The 14,518-nt window shown below is 37.5% G+C and overlaps 3 protein-coding genes across 3 annotated transcripts; 1 reads left to right on the top strand and 2 right to left on the bottom strand.

Annotated features, from left to right (window-relative positions):
- Nucleotides 1-2,185: 2,185 nt before the first annotated feature.
- Nucleotides 2,186-3,100, bottom strand: LOC136067556 (uncharacterized). Its single transcript, XM_065773612.1, has one exon. The coding sequence runs from the start codon at nucleotides 3,098-3,100 to the stop codon at nucleotides 2,186-2,188; it is 915 nt and encodes a 304-aa protein (XP_065629684.1).
- A 168-nt stretch (nucleotides 3,101-3,268) lies between these two features.
- Nucleotides 3,269-4,657, bottom strand: LOC136067555 (uncharacterized). The gene is made up of 3 exons (XM_065773611.1): nucleotides 4,518-4,657; nucleotides 4,252-4,345; nucleotides 3,269-4,162 (listed from the first exon to the last, which is right to left on the bottom strand). The coding sequence occupies exons 1-3, from the start codon at nucleotides 4,655-4,657 to the stop codon at nucleotides 3,269-3,271; spliced, it is 1,128 nt and encodes a 375-aa protein (XP_065629683.1).
- Nucleotides 4,658-9,487: 4,830 nt separating this feature from the next.
- Nucleotides 9,488-11,042, top strand: LOC112019345 (transcription factor WER). The gene is made up of 3 exons (XM_024051875.2): nucleotides 9,488-9,799; nucleotides 9,912-10,041; nucleotides 10,530-11,042. Exons 1-3 carry the CDS (start codon nucleotides 9,682-9,684, stop codon nucleotides 10,927-10,929), a joined length of 648 nt encoding a protein of 215 aa, XP_023907643.1. The 5' UTR covers nucleotides 9,488-9,681; the 3' UTR covers nucleotides 10,930-11,042.
- The last annotated feature ends 3,476 nt before the right edge of the window (nucleotides 11,043-14,518 follow it).

Genomic DNA, 14,518 nt, shown 5'->3' with positions numbered 1-14,518 from the left:
GCTATACGGGAAGAACTGCAGACGTTGGCATGTATGATGCCATGTTTGCTGCCGGGTTGAGACTGCCTCTGACGGCTTTACACCGTCAGCTGGCTGATTTTCTTGGTATATCCATCAGTCAGATTGCTCCAAACTCGTGGAGAATTTTTATTAGTGCTGAGGTGCTGTGGGGTCGTTTAAGCGGAGGCCACCGTCAGCTTTCCTTGGATGAATTTTTCTACTGCTACAGACCTCGGCACCTTTCTTCTTCAAAGGGGATGTATCATTTTGCCGTCAGGGAGAAGGAGTTGAGGCTGGTGTTTGAGATGCCAGATTCTAATAGAGCCTGGAAGAGTAGGTTCTTTTTGTTGAGGGGACGGATTGGGTGTGCCGTCAGGACGAGTGGGAAACGATTCCCTTTGGTTGTTTTGACAACACTTGGGGGTTTGTTAGGGAGTCAGGTTTTAGCCGTCACCTTTTATCCTCGTCAGTTTTTTACTTTTCGAAAAGATACTAACGTAGCCAAATTATTCTTTTTCAGCTTTCACTCGTCCATCAATAACTGACGAGCAGGAAGATTTCATCCGTCGGGTTTTGGAGATACCCATAGAAGAGCGATCGTGCCGGGACTTGATTACCCTCGACACTCTTCATACGTACTGTGGGGGTCCCGAACCGACGCCTGAAGCTCGTAGATTAGAAGAGTTTGCCCGTCACCGTAAGTTTTTGACCTATTCGTCAGTCTTTGTACTTCTAGTCGTCGGCTTCCCTTATGTTTTTTTTTTTTTTTTTTTTTTTTTTTACAGAAATGGATGTTGCTAAGGAACGGATCAGGGCCGCTGCTGCCGTCAGAAGGAGGAGAAGAAGGCGACGTCTACGTCTGCCCCCCAATCCATCGCCAAGGGCTCCCAGAAGAGGAAATCCGACGGAGTGGTCATCCGTCCGTCGAAAAGACCAACCGTCACTCGCGAAGTCGCCCCCCACGTCGGGCCATGGAGCCGGGAAGGGTATTATGACCTCTTCTGGTCCCGTCTTGCAGGGACCCCAAAGCCTGCTGATGCACAAGGATTTTGCCGTCGAGGCCATCGGAGCACTCATAAGACCGACGGATATGGATCCTTGCGCTCAGCTAGGGACGGAAGAACTGGGGTCGTCGGCCCTGTTCGACCTCTCGCGGGTAAGTCGTCAGCTTTACCTCTTTCTTTTTGACTGACGTGCCTAACTTTTTTCTTTTTGATAACTGACGGTTATATCTTTTTCTAGGCTTTGGTTCGTGTGAAGGCGCTGCAGGAACGGTGCGTGGCCAAGGAGGGGGTCGTCGCTCGTGTTAACAAGCATAACGCCAATATGCGAGACCAGCAGGCTCAGTATAAGAGGCGGTGCGTACACTTAACCTCGAGCTGAAAGAGGTGAAGGTGGAGCTGGAAGAGGCGAAGCGTCAGAGGGTCGAGCTAGCAGGAGAGCTGACGACCCTTCGTGGTCAGTTGGAGACGGCAGGGCTGACGCCGTTGAGAAATTTAAAGCGTCGGACTCCTTCATCGATTCTTGTGGCGCTTATTATGGCACAGGATTTGATGACTGTCTCAAACAGGCCGCGTCAGTTTTTCCTGAACTGGACCTATCTGGGATTACCCTGGACGATGCTCAGCCTATGACGCCTGCTACTGATGCCGTCACTGCTGGTGCTGACGACTTGGTCAATTCCCCCCCCACATGGAGGTGACGGAGTTGTCTTGGCCCAACCTGCTGCGAACCCTCCAACAACTGCCGAGACCCCTCCTGTGGTGCTGCTTGACGGAGAGGACCTTCTGCTGTGTAGAGAATTCTTTTAAGTGACGATTTTTATTTTGTAGTTCATATTTTTTTCTTTTTAATTTATGCAGCAAACAATTTTATTAAGTGCCCCTTGGGCCCAATATGTAATACTTTGACAGCTTTTTTAAATGCCTTTTTGGGCTTCGATTTATTTATGACGCCGTCGCTTTTGATTATTTGTATGTAGTTACTTTTGCTTGGTTTGTTTAATTCGTGTGCTTTGATTTGAAAGCACGAAATCAGGTTGTGGGCCTTTAGTATACCGTCAGTTGTATAACCGTCGGTTTCGTCTGCTTTAATAAATCCGTTCAGTTTTTGGCTTTTAATGATTGTAGAAATTTTTGGCAAAATCTTGTTACCTCGCGACAAGGTTATCTGCTTATAGACTTGTCTATTTGTGGATTGATAGATTTAGCTTTTTTAAGAGGTGGTCATCCATTTCCATCATGGCTACGTAGCATTCGCGTGCGGCAATCTGATTTCCACGTAGTTCTCCGACTCCGTATTCCGTTGGGAACTTGATCATTAAATGATAAGTTGAAGTCGCCGCCCTCCATGCATTGAGGGTGGGTCGCCCTAGGATAGCATTATAGGCGGATGAATGATCAACCACGAGGAACGTTACGTCCTTTGTGATTTGCTGGGGGTAGTTGCCTGCTGTCACAGCCAACGTGACCACGCCCAGCGGGAACACCTTTGCCCTTCCAAAACCGACAAGTGGGGCGTTCGTTGTAACCAGTCGTTCCCTACTGATTTTCATCTGCTGGTATGCTGGGTAGTACAAGATGTCCGCCGAGCTGCCATTGTCGACCAACACCCGATGCAAGTTGTAGTCCCCAACCTGTAGGCTAACGACAAGCGCGTCGTCGTGCGGGTGGTGAAGGCGTTGCGCGTCTTCTTCCAAGAACTCGATAATGGGGCTTTCCCTTTGGGCTACATTTTGCGCTGGACCTGTCAACTGGACGTTTTGGACCATCCGGAGGTACATCTTTCGGGCCCTTTTGGATGGCCTGGTAGCCATCCCTCCTACAATCATTCGTATGTCACCAACGGGAGGTCTTGGACGATCATTGTCTCGTCGGGGAGGGTGCTCCGGAGGTGCTGGATCCGTTCTTTCCTTGCTTACGAATTTCTGCAGTTTCCCTTGCCTTATAAGGGCTTCGATTTGCTGCTTCAAGTCGTAACAGTCGGCTGTGTCATGGCCGTGATCTCGGTGAAAGCGGCAGTATTTGTCTCTGGAACGCCTGTTAGGATCCCCCTTCAGCTTTCCGGGAAAGGTCAGAGCCCCTTCGTCCTTAATTTGCATTAGGACTTGATCTATTGGGGCGGTCAGCGGGGTGAAGCTTGTGAATCTCCCTCCCGGAGATTTAGAACGCCTTTCGTCTCTTCGGTCTCCCGTTCTGGGCCTCTTTCTCCCTTGATCTGGTCGTGCATCTTCTTGCCTTTCCCTTTTTCTCGGCTTCTCTTCTCGGGCCTACAACGCGTCCTCAGCATTCATATACTTAGTAGCCCTGTAAAGTACTTCCGACATGGTCTTCGGGTCATTTTTGTATAGGGAGAACAAAAACTTGCCCTTTTGCAACGCATTTGTGAAGGCCGCTACAAGTATTTTGTCGTCGGCTTCGTCAACCGATAGCGCTTCCTTATTGAAGCGTGTTATGTAAGATCGTAACGTCTCGTCTTCTCTCTGCTTGATACTCATCAGGCATGCCGTGGACTTCTTATACCTATGTCCCTCAATGAAGTGTGTAGGGAATTGGGCGCTTAGCTCCTTGAAGGTGCTGATAGAGTTGGGCGTCAGCCGACTGAACCATATCCTTGCGGGGCCTTTGAGTGTTGTGGGGAAGGCCCTGCACATAATCTCATCTGCTACCCCCTGAAGATGCATCAGGGTTTTGAAAGTTTCTAGGTGATCCAGAGGATCCTTCACCCCGTCATAGCTATCTATATTCGGCATGCAGAACTTGTGGGGCAGGGGAAAGGAGTTCACGGCCACAGTGAAGGGCGAATCGGTACGATTGACCAGATCGTCAAGATCACTGGAGACTCGCCCCTTGAGGGCGTTCATCATGACCTCCATCTGTTCCCTCATTGCCTGCATCTCGGCGGCAATATGTGGTGGAGTCGCATCCGTGAGGGATGGCATGTTCACGTGCTGTCTCTCCGGCCTGCTTGGGGCGTGGTTGCCCTCAGGTCTTTCCTGATTCCTATTTGGAGCGCTAGTTCCTTCCTGATCTTCTGGTCGGCCATTTAGTGCCGCATTCTTCTGGCGCAGCTGTTCCTCCAAGTCGATGTTCTGTTTGGTGAGGCGCTCCACGGCGGCACTGAGGGTCCGAACTTGTCTCTCGAGGGCAGTCGTGGGTTGTTCCTCTCATTGTGCGTCATTAGTAGTCGCCATTGAGCGAGTGAGTACCATGCAACCCTTTAGTCCAGGAAACGATAGTATGGCTTAATTACGACGTCGTTGCGTTTTTCCCACAGACGGCGCCAACTGATGATGCCGAAAATCTCACCAGTAAGTTGCACGATGCTTGTACGCTCAAAACGACACCTGCACAACAACAAAGAGAAGACCTAACAGAGAGCACCGGTGTGGTGCCGGCCAAATACTCTCCGAAGGTCAAGTTAGAACTTCTTTCAACTCTAGAGTGCTAAAGAGGGGTTAATTATGTGTACCTTGATTTGTGAGGGTATTGGGGCTTTTATAGTAGTCGAGGATTGACCTTTTTCCTTGGAGCAGAAGTCTTTTCCTTATAGGACTCCTCATTAGCGTAGATTGCGGGATCCTTTCCTTATAGGACTCTGATACTGGGCGTGGAATACAAGCAACTTCCCTATTACCCATGCGTGGTGACCAAGTCATGGTTTTCATAGAACCGTCGGCCTTGAAACCGTCAGCTTGCATTCTCCCCTTCAGCCGAGTTGGCGTCAGCTTCTTGCTACATTGAGTAGCCCAGGAGCTTCGAATTGCCGTCGGTTAGACCTGGAGCCTTCAGCCCATCGGTTTGTCTTGCTCTCGTCAGCATGCCTTCTTTCGTTACGTTAGCCCATAACGTCCGTCGTGACTGACCCGTCAGCCAAAGCAGGAGCTGATGGGTTAAGCTCATGGTACCTGCTATAATTCTTCCATATCAGATGCTATAAGTTTTGAGAGCACGGTAATATTTTGCAAAACTTTTCTTCTATTTGTATATTCAAACACACACTCTCTCTCTCAAAAAAAAAAAAGAAAAAAAAGAAGAAGAAATAAAGAAGAAGAATTTATAATAATATTTTTTTAATTGGATAGTGTGATATGTAGGTTGTATTTAAAAATTGAGATAGCTAAAATAGAGGAAAAATTACTTTTTTATTTTTAAATTTAACTTAAGTTTGAAAAACTGGATGGAATGTTCTAATACAAAAAATTTCATAGAGGCCTAATTAATATTTTATAAGATACACATCATTTGTAAAACCGAGACACTTATTTTCCTAGTTTTCTTTCACAAATATTAATGTAATGTAACGTCCCTTGAATTTTTATTTTAAAATTTGGCTAAAGTTTCTAAATTCGGATGTGAATGTTACAATACAAAATTTTTCATAGAGGACTAATTAATACTCCCTCCGTCTCACTTTTTTTGTCTTCTATTCTATTTTGAGATGTCCCAAAATATTGTCTTGTTTCTAAAAATAAAAGTCATTAATTTACTAATATTCTTATTATACCCCTATTAATTTACTAATTCAATTTTTTGATAAATTTCTTTAAAGGTAATTTTGGAAACTTATACATTTTTAGAAGATAAACAAGACAATAAATGATATTCCCTTATAAAGTTTGACTTTTCAAACAGAACAAAAAAAAAAAAAAAAAAGGACAGGAGGAGTATTTAGGTAGATTATAATTTTCTTTGAGATTTTTTGAAATGACAGTACTCCCCAAACGTTTGTATAAATGACACTTTCCTTTGAAGTTTGTGTAAATATAACTGATAAGTGCATGCTCTCTCAAACCATAATTCCATTAACTAAATATTCATTTATGGTTGGTGGATATAAGATGCCCCTGAAATATGTATAATGAAAATTATTTTCTTTAAAAAAAAAATGCCATTACGGAAAACTTAAATGTTGCATTTATACAAACCTCAAGAAGAGAAGTTTCATTTCATAAAACGTTTGGGAGGAGCATCATTTCAGAGGGTGTCAAAAAGGTAGATATTTTGTAAGATTAGATGATTTGTAAAACCAAGACATTTCATTTTCTACTTTCTCTTGTAGGGTAATTCATATATATGGACAAAAAGTTTGTGATGTAACAGGCTCTAGCTAATGTGAGTTCCAGCTGGGATGTTAAAGGTGTATTCATATAGCTTGAAAGTGATATACATATCTTACTTTCCTAAAGTAAAATTTTAGTGGTGCTTTAACCTCGCAGGCTCATTAAGCTTGAGTCTATATGATCATCATCATCATAATGCGTTTGTGTTTCCACACGCGCATTCCCACAGAAACACACACACACAGACAGGCCTGACAATGATAGGGGCCGATCTTGAAATGGTATATGTACATTGGGGTAAAATACAAAGCCATCGGTTCAATTCTTGATGATGATATGTGACCATCAGAGTGAAAAACAAATTCCATATACTTTTGTCAGATACATTTACCTTTCAATAATAGAATATCATTTTTCTCGTGCATATTAGTAAATGATTCGGCGAGCACAGTTTTCTGGTAAAATGTTAGATATATAGGTATGAGTGAAGTCTTATATTGACATGAAAATCAGAAACTTTAGAGAGTGATTTTCATAGTTTTCTGCAAATTCAGAAGCTTTGGCTAGAGTTTCCTCCTTTATGTGTGAGTGAAGTCCAAACTTTATAGGCGTAAGATTTACATGGACATGAAAGTATAAGGTTCTCATGGATTGTGAGGGGTTGACACGTAGTTCTCATAAAAGGTATACACGTGTGAATAAAATCTCACATTAGATAATAATGATAAGATCGAGTAATTAATATAACATAGTTGGGTCCAAAGTCATAAACTGTGTTCTCTCAACATACATAAAGTTTTTTTAAGGGTTTTCACAAATTGCCTAAAAACTTTTTTTTTTTTTTATATGATGATTCGATAATTTGGGAATAGGTTGGAAACAAGAAGAAGTACCAACTGCCAACCAGTTAAACTATATTAATTGTCGCATGCTCATTTGTGAGATGTAACATAAGTCGATCTAAATGGTTATTTATCTTTGGTAAGTGTGGTTGAAAGAAATCCAACTTGCATGCACCCTCCATTATCAAGTAAGTCTAGTTCCACCACTATTTTCACAACTTTGTCACAAATTTGCTACATGGCGACTCGTGAGTTGTAGAATTATAGACCCACATAGACCTACCATTTTATTTTCACTACTTACAACTTGATCACCATATAGGCAAGTTGTGGCAAAAGTAGTGAAAATTGTTGTGGTATTGGACTTACTCATTATCAAATGGGGACATGTTAATTTATGAATTAAGCACATGTGTAATCAGGAGAATTGCTGATTCTCCAAAATTTAAAAAACTTAGTTTTTTTGGAAAAATTATTAAGAATTATAATGCCCATCAATGTTACAGATCTCATAAATTCAAAATTTCTAATTCTAACTCCTACCATTTTAAGGAAGAACATATAAACTCCCATATCTTTATTTGTTAAAATTACTATTTTGATACTTAAATCCAAGTTTTAACTAAAATGTAATTATATAGAACTAATGTTTCCTTCAAAAAATATGTTATCAACGTTGTTTATGAGTTCTTTATGTATAAAAAGAGATCCATAATGATAAAAATCAAATCACATATTAAATTTAGTTTTTGTTTAAAATATGATATAATATACAACCAATAATAAAATGTGTTGGCTTTTCCTGTGATAGTGGTACCACAACTATTATAATAGCACTCATTCTCGCTCTTCTAGAAATGTATTTCTAGAATAATAATAAATTAGTTTGGTTCAAAGAAAATTGGAGAAAAGGAGAGAAAAAAAGAGTGGAGAGGTAAGACCATATGAGATACTTCCGTCTATTTTGGAATTTTTAAATATTTTTATTTGGTTGAAAGGAGAAAGAATTTGATGGGTTGATAGCAATGTATTACCAATTCCTTTATATCGGAAGAATTTTGAAAAGAAAATTTTAATTTTTTGACTTTCCTTTTTACCTTTAATATTTTTTCATAGTCTGAAAGTGAGGATTGATCTCTCTATTTGCTTTAAAATGAAAATGGTGATGATTATAAGTTGCAACTAGCTCAACTGGTAAAAACTTTTATCATTATTCAAGAGATTTGGGGTGACGTCACAAGTTAAAACTATCTCTAAAATAAATGGAAATGATTTTTTTTTTTAATAAAAAAATTAGTTTTTCATCCATAATGAGGTTGTACATACTACATGGTGCCACTGCCATGTCTAACTGATTTTAAATAATATTACACTATATTTATTTTATATTACTGATATATTGATTAAATCTACATTTTATGAAATGGAACCTCTTATTTCAAACCAGAGAGAGAGAGAGAGAGAGAGAGAGAGAGAATCTTTGCAAAGATGTAAAGAATAAGATGAAAGACAACAGAAAATCTGAGAAGATGAACAAATTTGAAATAGATAGTAAAAGTTTCTCTAAATTTTGACCATCGATTTCGAGCCACATATTTTGGGTGAAAATATCACTCTAAAAAACACTATGGCTTCTAGTGATTTTGTTCTCTCTCTCTGAAAAATTCTTATTACTTGGTTGGTGCACCTACTTTATACTTGGAATAGTCCACCAACAATTCGCTAATGGGTTTTGACTTTTGTCAAAAGTACTAAAATATGAAGGGTATTTTTCCCTCTTTTCTTTAATTTTTTTTTCCACTTAATTGAAATTGTTAATATTGCCCTTGTGATGTCAATATTGTTGAAAGAACTATGATGCCAAAGTTATTATTATTATTATTATTACAATAAAGGGTGGGAAGCATAAGTTCTTCTTATAAAAAGACTTGGCCAATACGTGTAAGATGATTAAACCACGAGACTTTGGGCACTAAAATACCAAAGTTATTTTGCATGATTTTATGATGAAGGTTGTAGATTATAGACGTACCAAATTGGATCCGTGCTACGTTAATTAATTTGATTAGATACGTTATCATTTCTTTCTTATTTTTCTTTTTTTGGCTCGACTTACAACAAGTGTAGGTAGGGAATCAAAGCCATGTTCTTTTCAAGGGGAGAACTAGGTAATACCACTACATTACAAGACTATTGGCTTATTGGTTTTGTTCTAAAATTGTCTAAATTTGATAGCCTTCACATAACATATCAGTAAACAAATTAATCCAAAAATGTTAAATTTATAGGCCTTGATTTAATTATGTTAAATTAATTTCTCATGTTTAACTTTTTAATTCTTTTATATGAAACTTCAATCAACACATGTATACCTAATAAAAAGGATATACTTTTCATTTTATACTATGCATTGTCATTTTCCTTCCCACTCTGCAACCAAAAAATTTAGAAGTAATTTTTCCCTCTTTTTATTTTTTAAAGCATACACATAATCATTACTTCTCACCTCTATTTTTCTCCTATTAGCCTTCTTAACCTCTTCCTTCCATCTTGCTTTCAAACATAAAGCAAAAGAATTTCAACTATATATACATCACCGTAGTTGAGTGGACTCCCCAAAGTCCCAAACCTCAAGCCCAACTATAGAACTTCAAAACTCTCTCTCTCTCTCTCTCTCTCTCTCTCTCTCACTCTCTCTCAAATCCCAAGGCAAACTATAGAACTTCAACTCTTTCTCTCTCTCTCTCTCTCTCTCTGAGTTCTACTTTTGCAACAAGAATGGAAGCTAGGAATGAATACAGAAAAGGGTTGTGGACAGTGGAGGAGGACAGAATTCTAATGGATTACATAAGGGTGCATGGAAAAGGGAAGTGGAATCGCATAGCTAAAATGACAGGTTTGTAGCTTTTTTCCATAATAGGAAAGCATGTGTGACACTATTTTAAGTTTAACACTTGAAGATCTTAGTTCTATATTCGCTACTTGATTAGTAAAAAGCTCTGGTGCAGGTTTGAAGAGGTGTGGCAAAAGTTGCAGATTAAGGTGGATTAATTATCTAAGTCCTAGTGTAAAGCGTGGTGATTTCTCAGAGGAAGAAGAAGACCTTATAATTCGGCTTCATAACCTCATTGGAAACAGGTCTATTTTCTAGTACAGATCTTTTCTTTCCTTTTCTATATGTATGGTTTTCCATTATTTTTCCAAAAAAAAAATCAAACAAAGTTGAGTTCAGTAGAACAGAATTACTAGTTTTTATCCTATTTTTGACAATATTAATATTTTCTTTAATTTTATGGTACATACATGGCTTCATCATCAGTAATCCTAGCTGTGATGATTGTGTCTTGTCCTTTCAATGCTTGCTTTACTACCATATCTCCTATATTTTTTTTTTCCTCTTTGTAAATATTCCATATTTGTTTGCATTCAAATCACCTTCAAACTAGCCACTGATTTTCACTTTACCAGTGCTAAAATTGCCATGAGCATTGTTGTAAGTATCACTATATATGGCAGTAATTATTGCATAGCTTTTGCTACAGTAACACACTATACTCCTAGACCTTTTATTGCCAAGATGTTGTTATTATGCCAAAACTCTAAATTGGGAGAGCTTATATTTTTAGGTGGTCTTTGATTGCTGGGCGAGTACCTGGGAGAACTGACAATCAAGTGAAGAACCATTGGAACACTCATTTGAGCAAAAAACTCGGAATTAAGAAGGGAAAAACTAAAACCAATGCTTCTTTACCTTCACTTTCTAGAAATTCAGGGAAGAATCCAAGTGATCTCATGGAGTCAAATTCTGAGCCACCTTCGGATTGTACTTGTGAAACTGGAGGCAAGACAATGGTTGAAGATGGCTCTCAAAGTACATTTAAGTTTGCTAGCACACAAGAAATCACAGAGGATAACAACTGTGGCAGTTCTTTGTGGTTCTCTAATGATGATTTAAATCTACTTACTCCTTACTTAATGGAGCCTCTAGATGGATATTCTCTTGATTTTGTTTTGGATGGTTTGTAGTTAAACTTTCATTCATGTAGTCTCAATGACAGTTTAATATTAAATGGTATGTTTGGGTTTATTTTGTACTTACATCAAGTTGGAATAAAGTGAATTCAACCCAAGTTCTCCTCCATGGGATTACCAGATTTCACTGAATTACCAAACCCGTAACTTATATGTTCTTTTTTGTCATATAATTAATAATTTGTACATACCAACATATATATATATATATATAGACACACACATATATTACACATGCATGCATATATGTGTGTATATATTATAAAAATGACAATAATTAAGCTGTAACAAATTTTAAATGCAACATATATTCAGGGAAAACAAGGTTGCATATATGTCTAAGAATATTTTGTACGAAGGGATCATAATTGTTCTTAGCATATATGTTCTAGGCTTTTAGCTAGCCAACTAAATTAATGGTGTGAAATTAATGATACAGGGATATATAGACAATAGAAATGCCAATCCATTCGAATGTCTTTTGGGGCTCCCTTGCCTGATATTAATTGACAGTTTAATTTTTTTCGTCTTTTTTTTTTTTTTAATTTTTTTGGTAAACTGGATAAATTCATAAACTAAGAAACAGAAACAGAACCAACAAGGGCAGTACAGAGCCCGGTACAAAAATGACCACAGAGGTCCGAAAAGAAAATGTCCAGCAAAGATGGGGGAGGGGAATTATAAAATAAAACATCAGTATCTTGTTGAGTTCCTAGTCTAGCAAGGCCATCACCGCAGCGATTGACTTCCCGGTAGCAATTAGTCACCTTGACTTAGGGAACTTGGAAAATCAGGTGCCTGCAATCAGTAGCACAATAGAAAGTCTCTTCCGTTTTTTTCGTCTTTTGTTGAGAGTAGGGGGGGGCCTGTGTTTTTTTAGATCCATCATTCTCCAATATTCTTTGCCTCAAAAAGTAAGAAACCAAAAGTAAATCCAATATCCCCATACCTTAAAAGAGCCTAAATTTTGTTTTTGATGACCTATTTCCAGTTTCCACTCAATGGTATCTAACCCAATAGCTAGATTTTGTAAGATGTCAGCTAAGTTGTGTGAACAATTTTACTTTCGAAAGGTACCTTGGCCTAAGGAAATGGAAGGGACTTTCCATTGTGCAAGTAATTCCATTGCGTAAATATTATTAATATACCTAAAAAGTACCTTATGTAATCCATGGGAAAAATGGTGTATGCGCCAGGCGCATGAGATACCATCTCGTAATTCCTGAAATTTTCGATTTAGGTCTTTTCAATATAATACTTTAGGGTCATTCTTTATAGATTTTTCTTTGCAATTTTTCTCGTAATCCATAAAATTTTGGATTTAGGTCTTTTCAATATAATACTTCAGGGTCATTGCCTATAGATTTTTCTTTGCAATTTTTTAGTTTATGTGGAAGTTGAAGGGAGTCAAGGGACTATTCATCCAAGGGACTGATCAAGTGTTTTAAAACTCTCAACAGTTGATACCCATATATTATTATTATTAAATATAAATTATATTTATTGACCACCGCACACCCTTGGTGCGGTGGTCACTCTATAAGTATAGATGCTTGTGAAGTTATACTTGTGGAGTATGAGAGCAAATGCCGGAATTTAAGTTTCCAGGAAGGAGTTTCACAAACACATACACTTAAATTAAGCTAGAGTAAAAATTCTATCTTGTATGAAAAAAATAAAAAATAATTATATTTATTGGTAACTAAATGCTAGAAATTAGTTACTCAGGCACCAATGCATATTAAGACCAAAAAAAAAAAAGTATTATTGGCAAGTAAATAACATAAATAAGTGTGTGACAATTGGCTTTATGATCTAATACTGTTCAGTGATCTCGTGATGCATGCAATATGGTGGAAGACTACAGAATCAAGTGCCATCATCAAGAAGTAGAGCATGTGAAACGAATATTGCAGCAAGCTCATCAAATTTTTAGTCCTTCTCATCCTGTTTAAGATTGACTAGCTACAAATACAATAATGAATATGCTGAAGAGGGTCACTGCATCTAGACTAATTATAATTTGGTATTTAAATAAACGTGGGAAAATCACAGGCCAATAATGTTTTCTTTGTCATATTGGCCATAGAGCTGGAAGATTCTCTTCACTTTGTTTAAGACAATGAGAAACCTGGAAAGTTTCAGAAAATGGGTCATGGATAGAAGTCTGTTTAATAACGACTTAGTTTAGATGGAACTTTGTTTGGGAGTACTATTAGAACCATGTCAGTTCCCTTTGTACAAGCCTCAGTCGGTACGTAGTACGTACCTGCTATGTCATGCTGTAGTACTTTAGAATCTCTATGACAATTATTTATGACTTTCAACAAAGGTTCTCAAGTGACTATACTAGTTTCTAGTGACAATAAAACGAGAGACATATAGTAGAGAATATTTGTCATAGCATTATTATCAAAAAAGAAACTTGTTGGTGAGTTTTAGTTAGTTTAACTAGTAAAATCTTTAATAATTGAATAAAAAATCTTGAATTCAATTCCTGCCTATGAAAAAAAAATGATTGATGTCTTGGTTTAACTATCATCAAAAGCAGACAATATAAGTTGAAATTCTCTTCAAATAAAAAAAATAGGAACATATTGTTATGATGGGTTTGTGTGTGTGTTTTATTTATTTATTTTTTTATAAACAATTTGATAGATATAATGGAGAGGTGGAATTTGAACTCTAAATATCTTCATTAAAAATACGAAGAGATGAAACCTCCCATCAAGATCTACCAACCCTTCATCATCAATAAGGGCCAAAAGGGGGCACAACTTTTTTCATTATTTATTAAAAATCTAAGTGTGATTGAGACAATGTCATTTTTATACAAATTACCAAAGACACTAATCTATAAAATGCCAATTACAATAGGTCACAATTATTATTTTTTATTTAAAAGACACAACATGTCACATAGACTATATGAAAAAAAAAAAAATATATATATATATATATATATAATTTTTTTTTTTATAACTAGAAGTACAATAATGTTTTTTTTTTTTTTTGCTGAGATAGAAGTACAATAATGTTTGTTCTAGATTCTTCTGTTAATTTTATTTATCAAAATCTTAAATTACATTTCAATTGACTAAATATATTTGATTCTTTAGTTTGATTAACCAAAACATCAAAACATCTTTCCAAGGGTACTGAATTCTTAGGGTTACCTATGGCCCCCGACTGATCAATAAATTTTATTTTTATTTTATCTTCAAACATTCATCATTGATATCTCTACTCTCTGATTGTGATTATTTTAAAAAGTCAGAAAAGAGAGGTAGGGTAATAGATAGGAAATATTTGGGGTATCAAAATCATTGTTCTTATTAATAGTTAATCACTTAATCCTGAAAATTTTCCTAGGAAGAGGCCCATCAAGGGCACATTAAAAAATGGCCTGAATCTATTCCTCTCATTACCAAAAAGCAAAACATAAGCAGTTTGACCTTGTCATCTTGTACCCTGTTTCGGAATACTACTTGGATGGTAGTGACTAGTGAGTGGTTGTGTTGCCCAGAAATAATTACCCTTTTGAATCTCATAAAAGGTGCCTTTTCCCATCTCTCCTTTCCAT

Source organism: Quercus suber, unplaced genomic scaffold, assembly GCF_002906115.3.
Source record: "Quercus suber isolate HL8 unplaced genomic scaffold, Cork oak 2.0 scaffold_77, whole genome shotgun sequence".
NCBI classification, from domain to species: domain Eukaryota; kingdom Viridiplantae; phylum Streptophyta; class Magnoliopsida; order Fagales; family Fagaceae; genus Quercus; species Quercus suber.
Note: the sequence above shows the minus strand (reverse complement) of the source record. Positions and strands in the feature narration are given on the sequence as shown.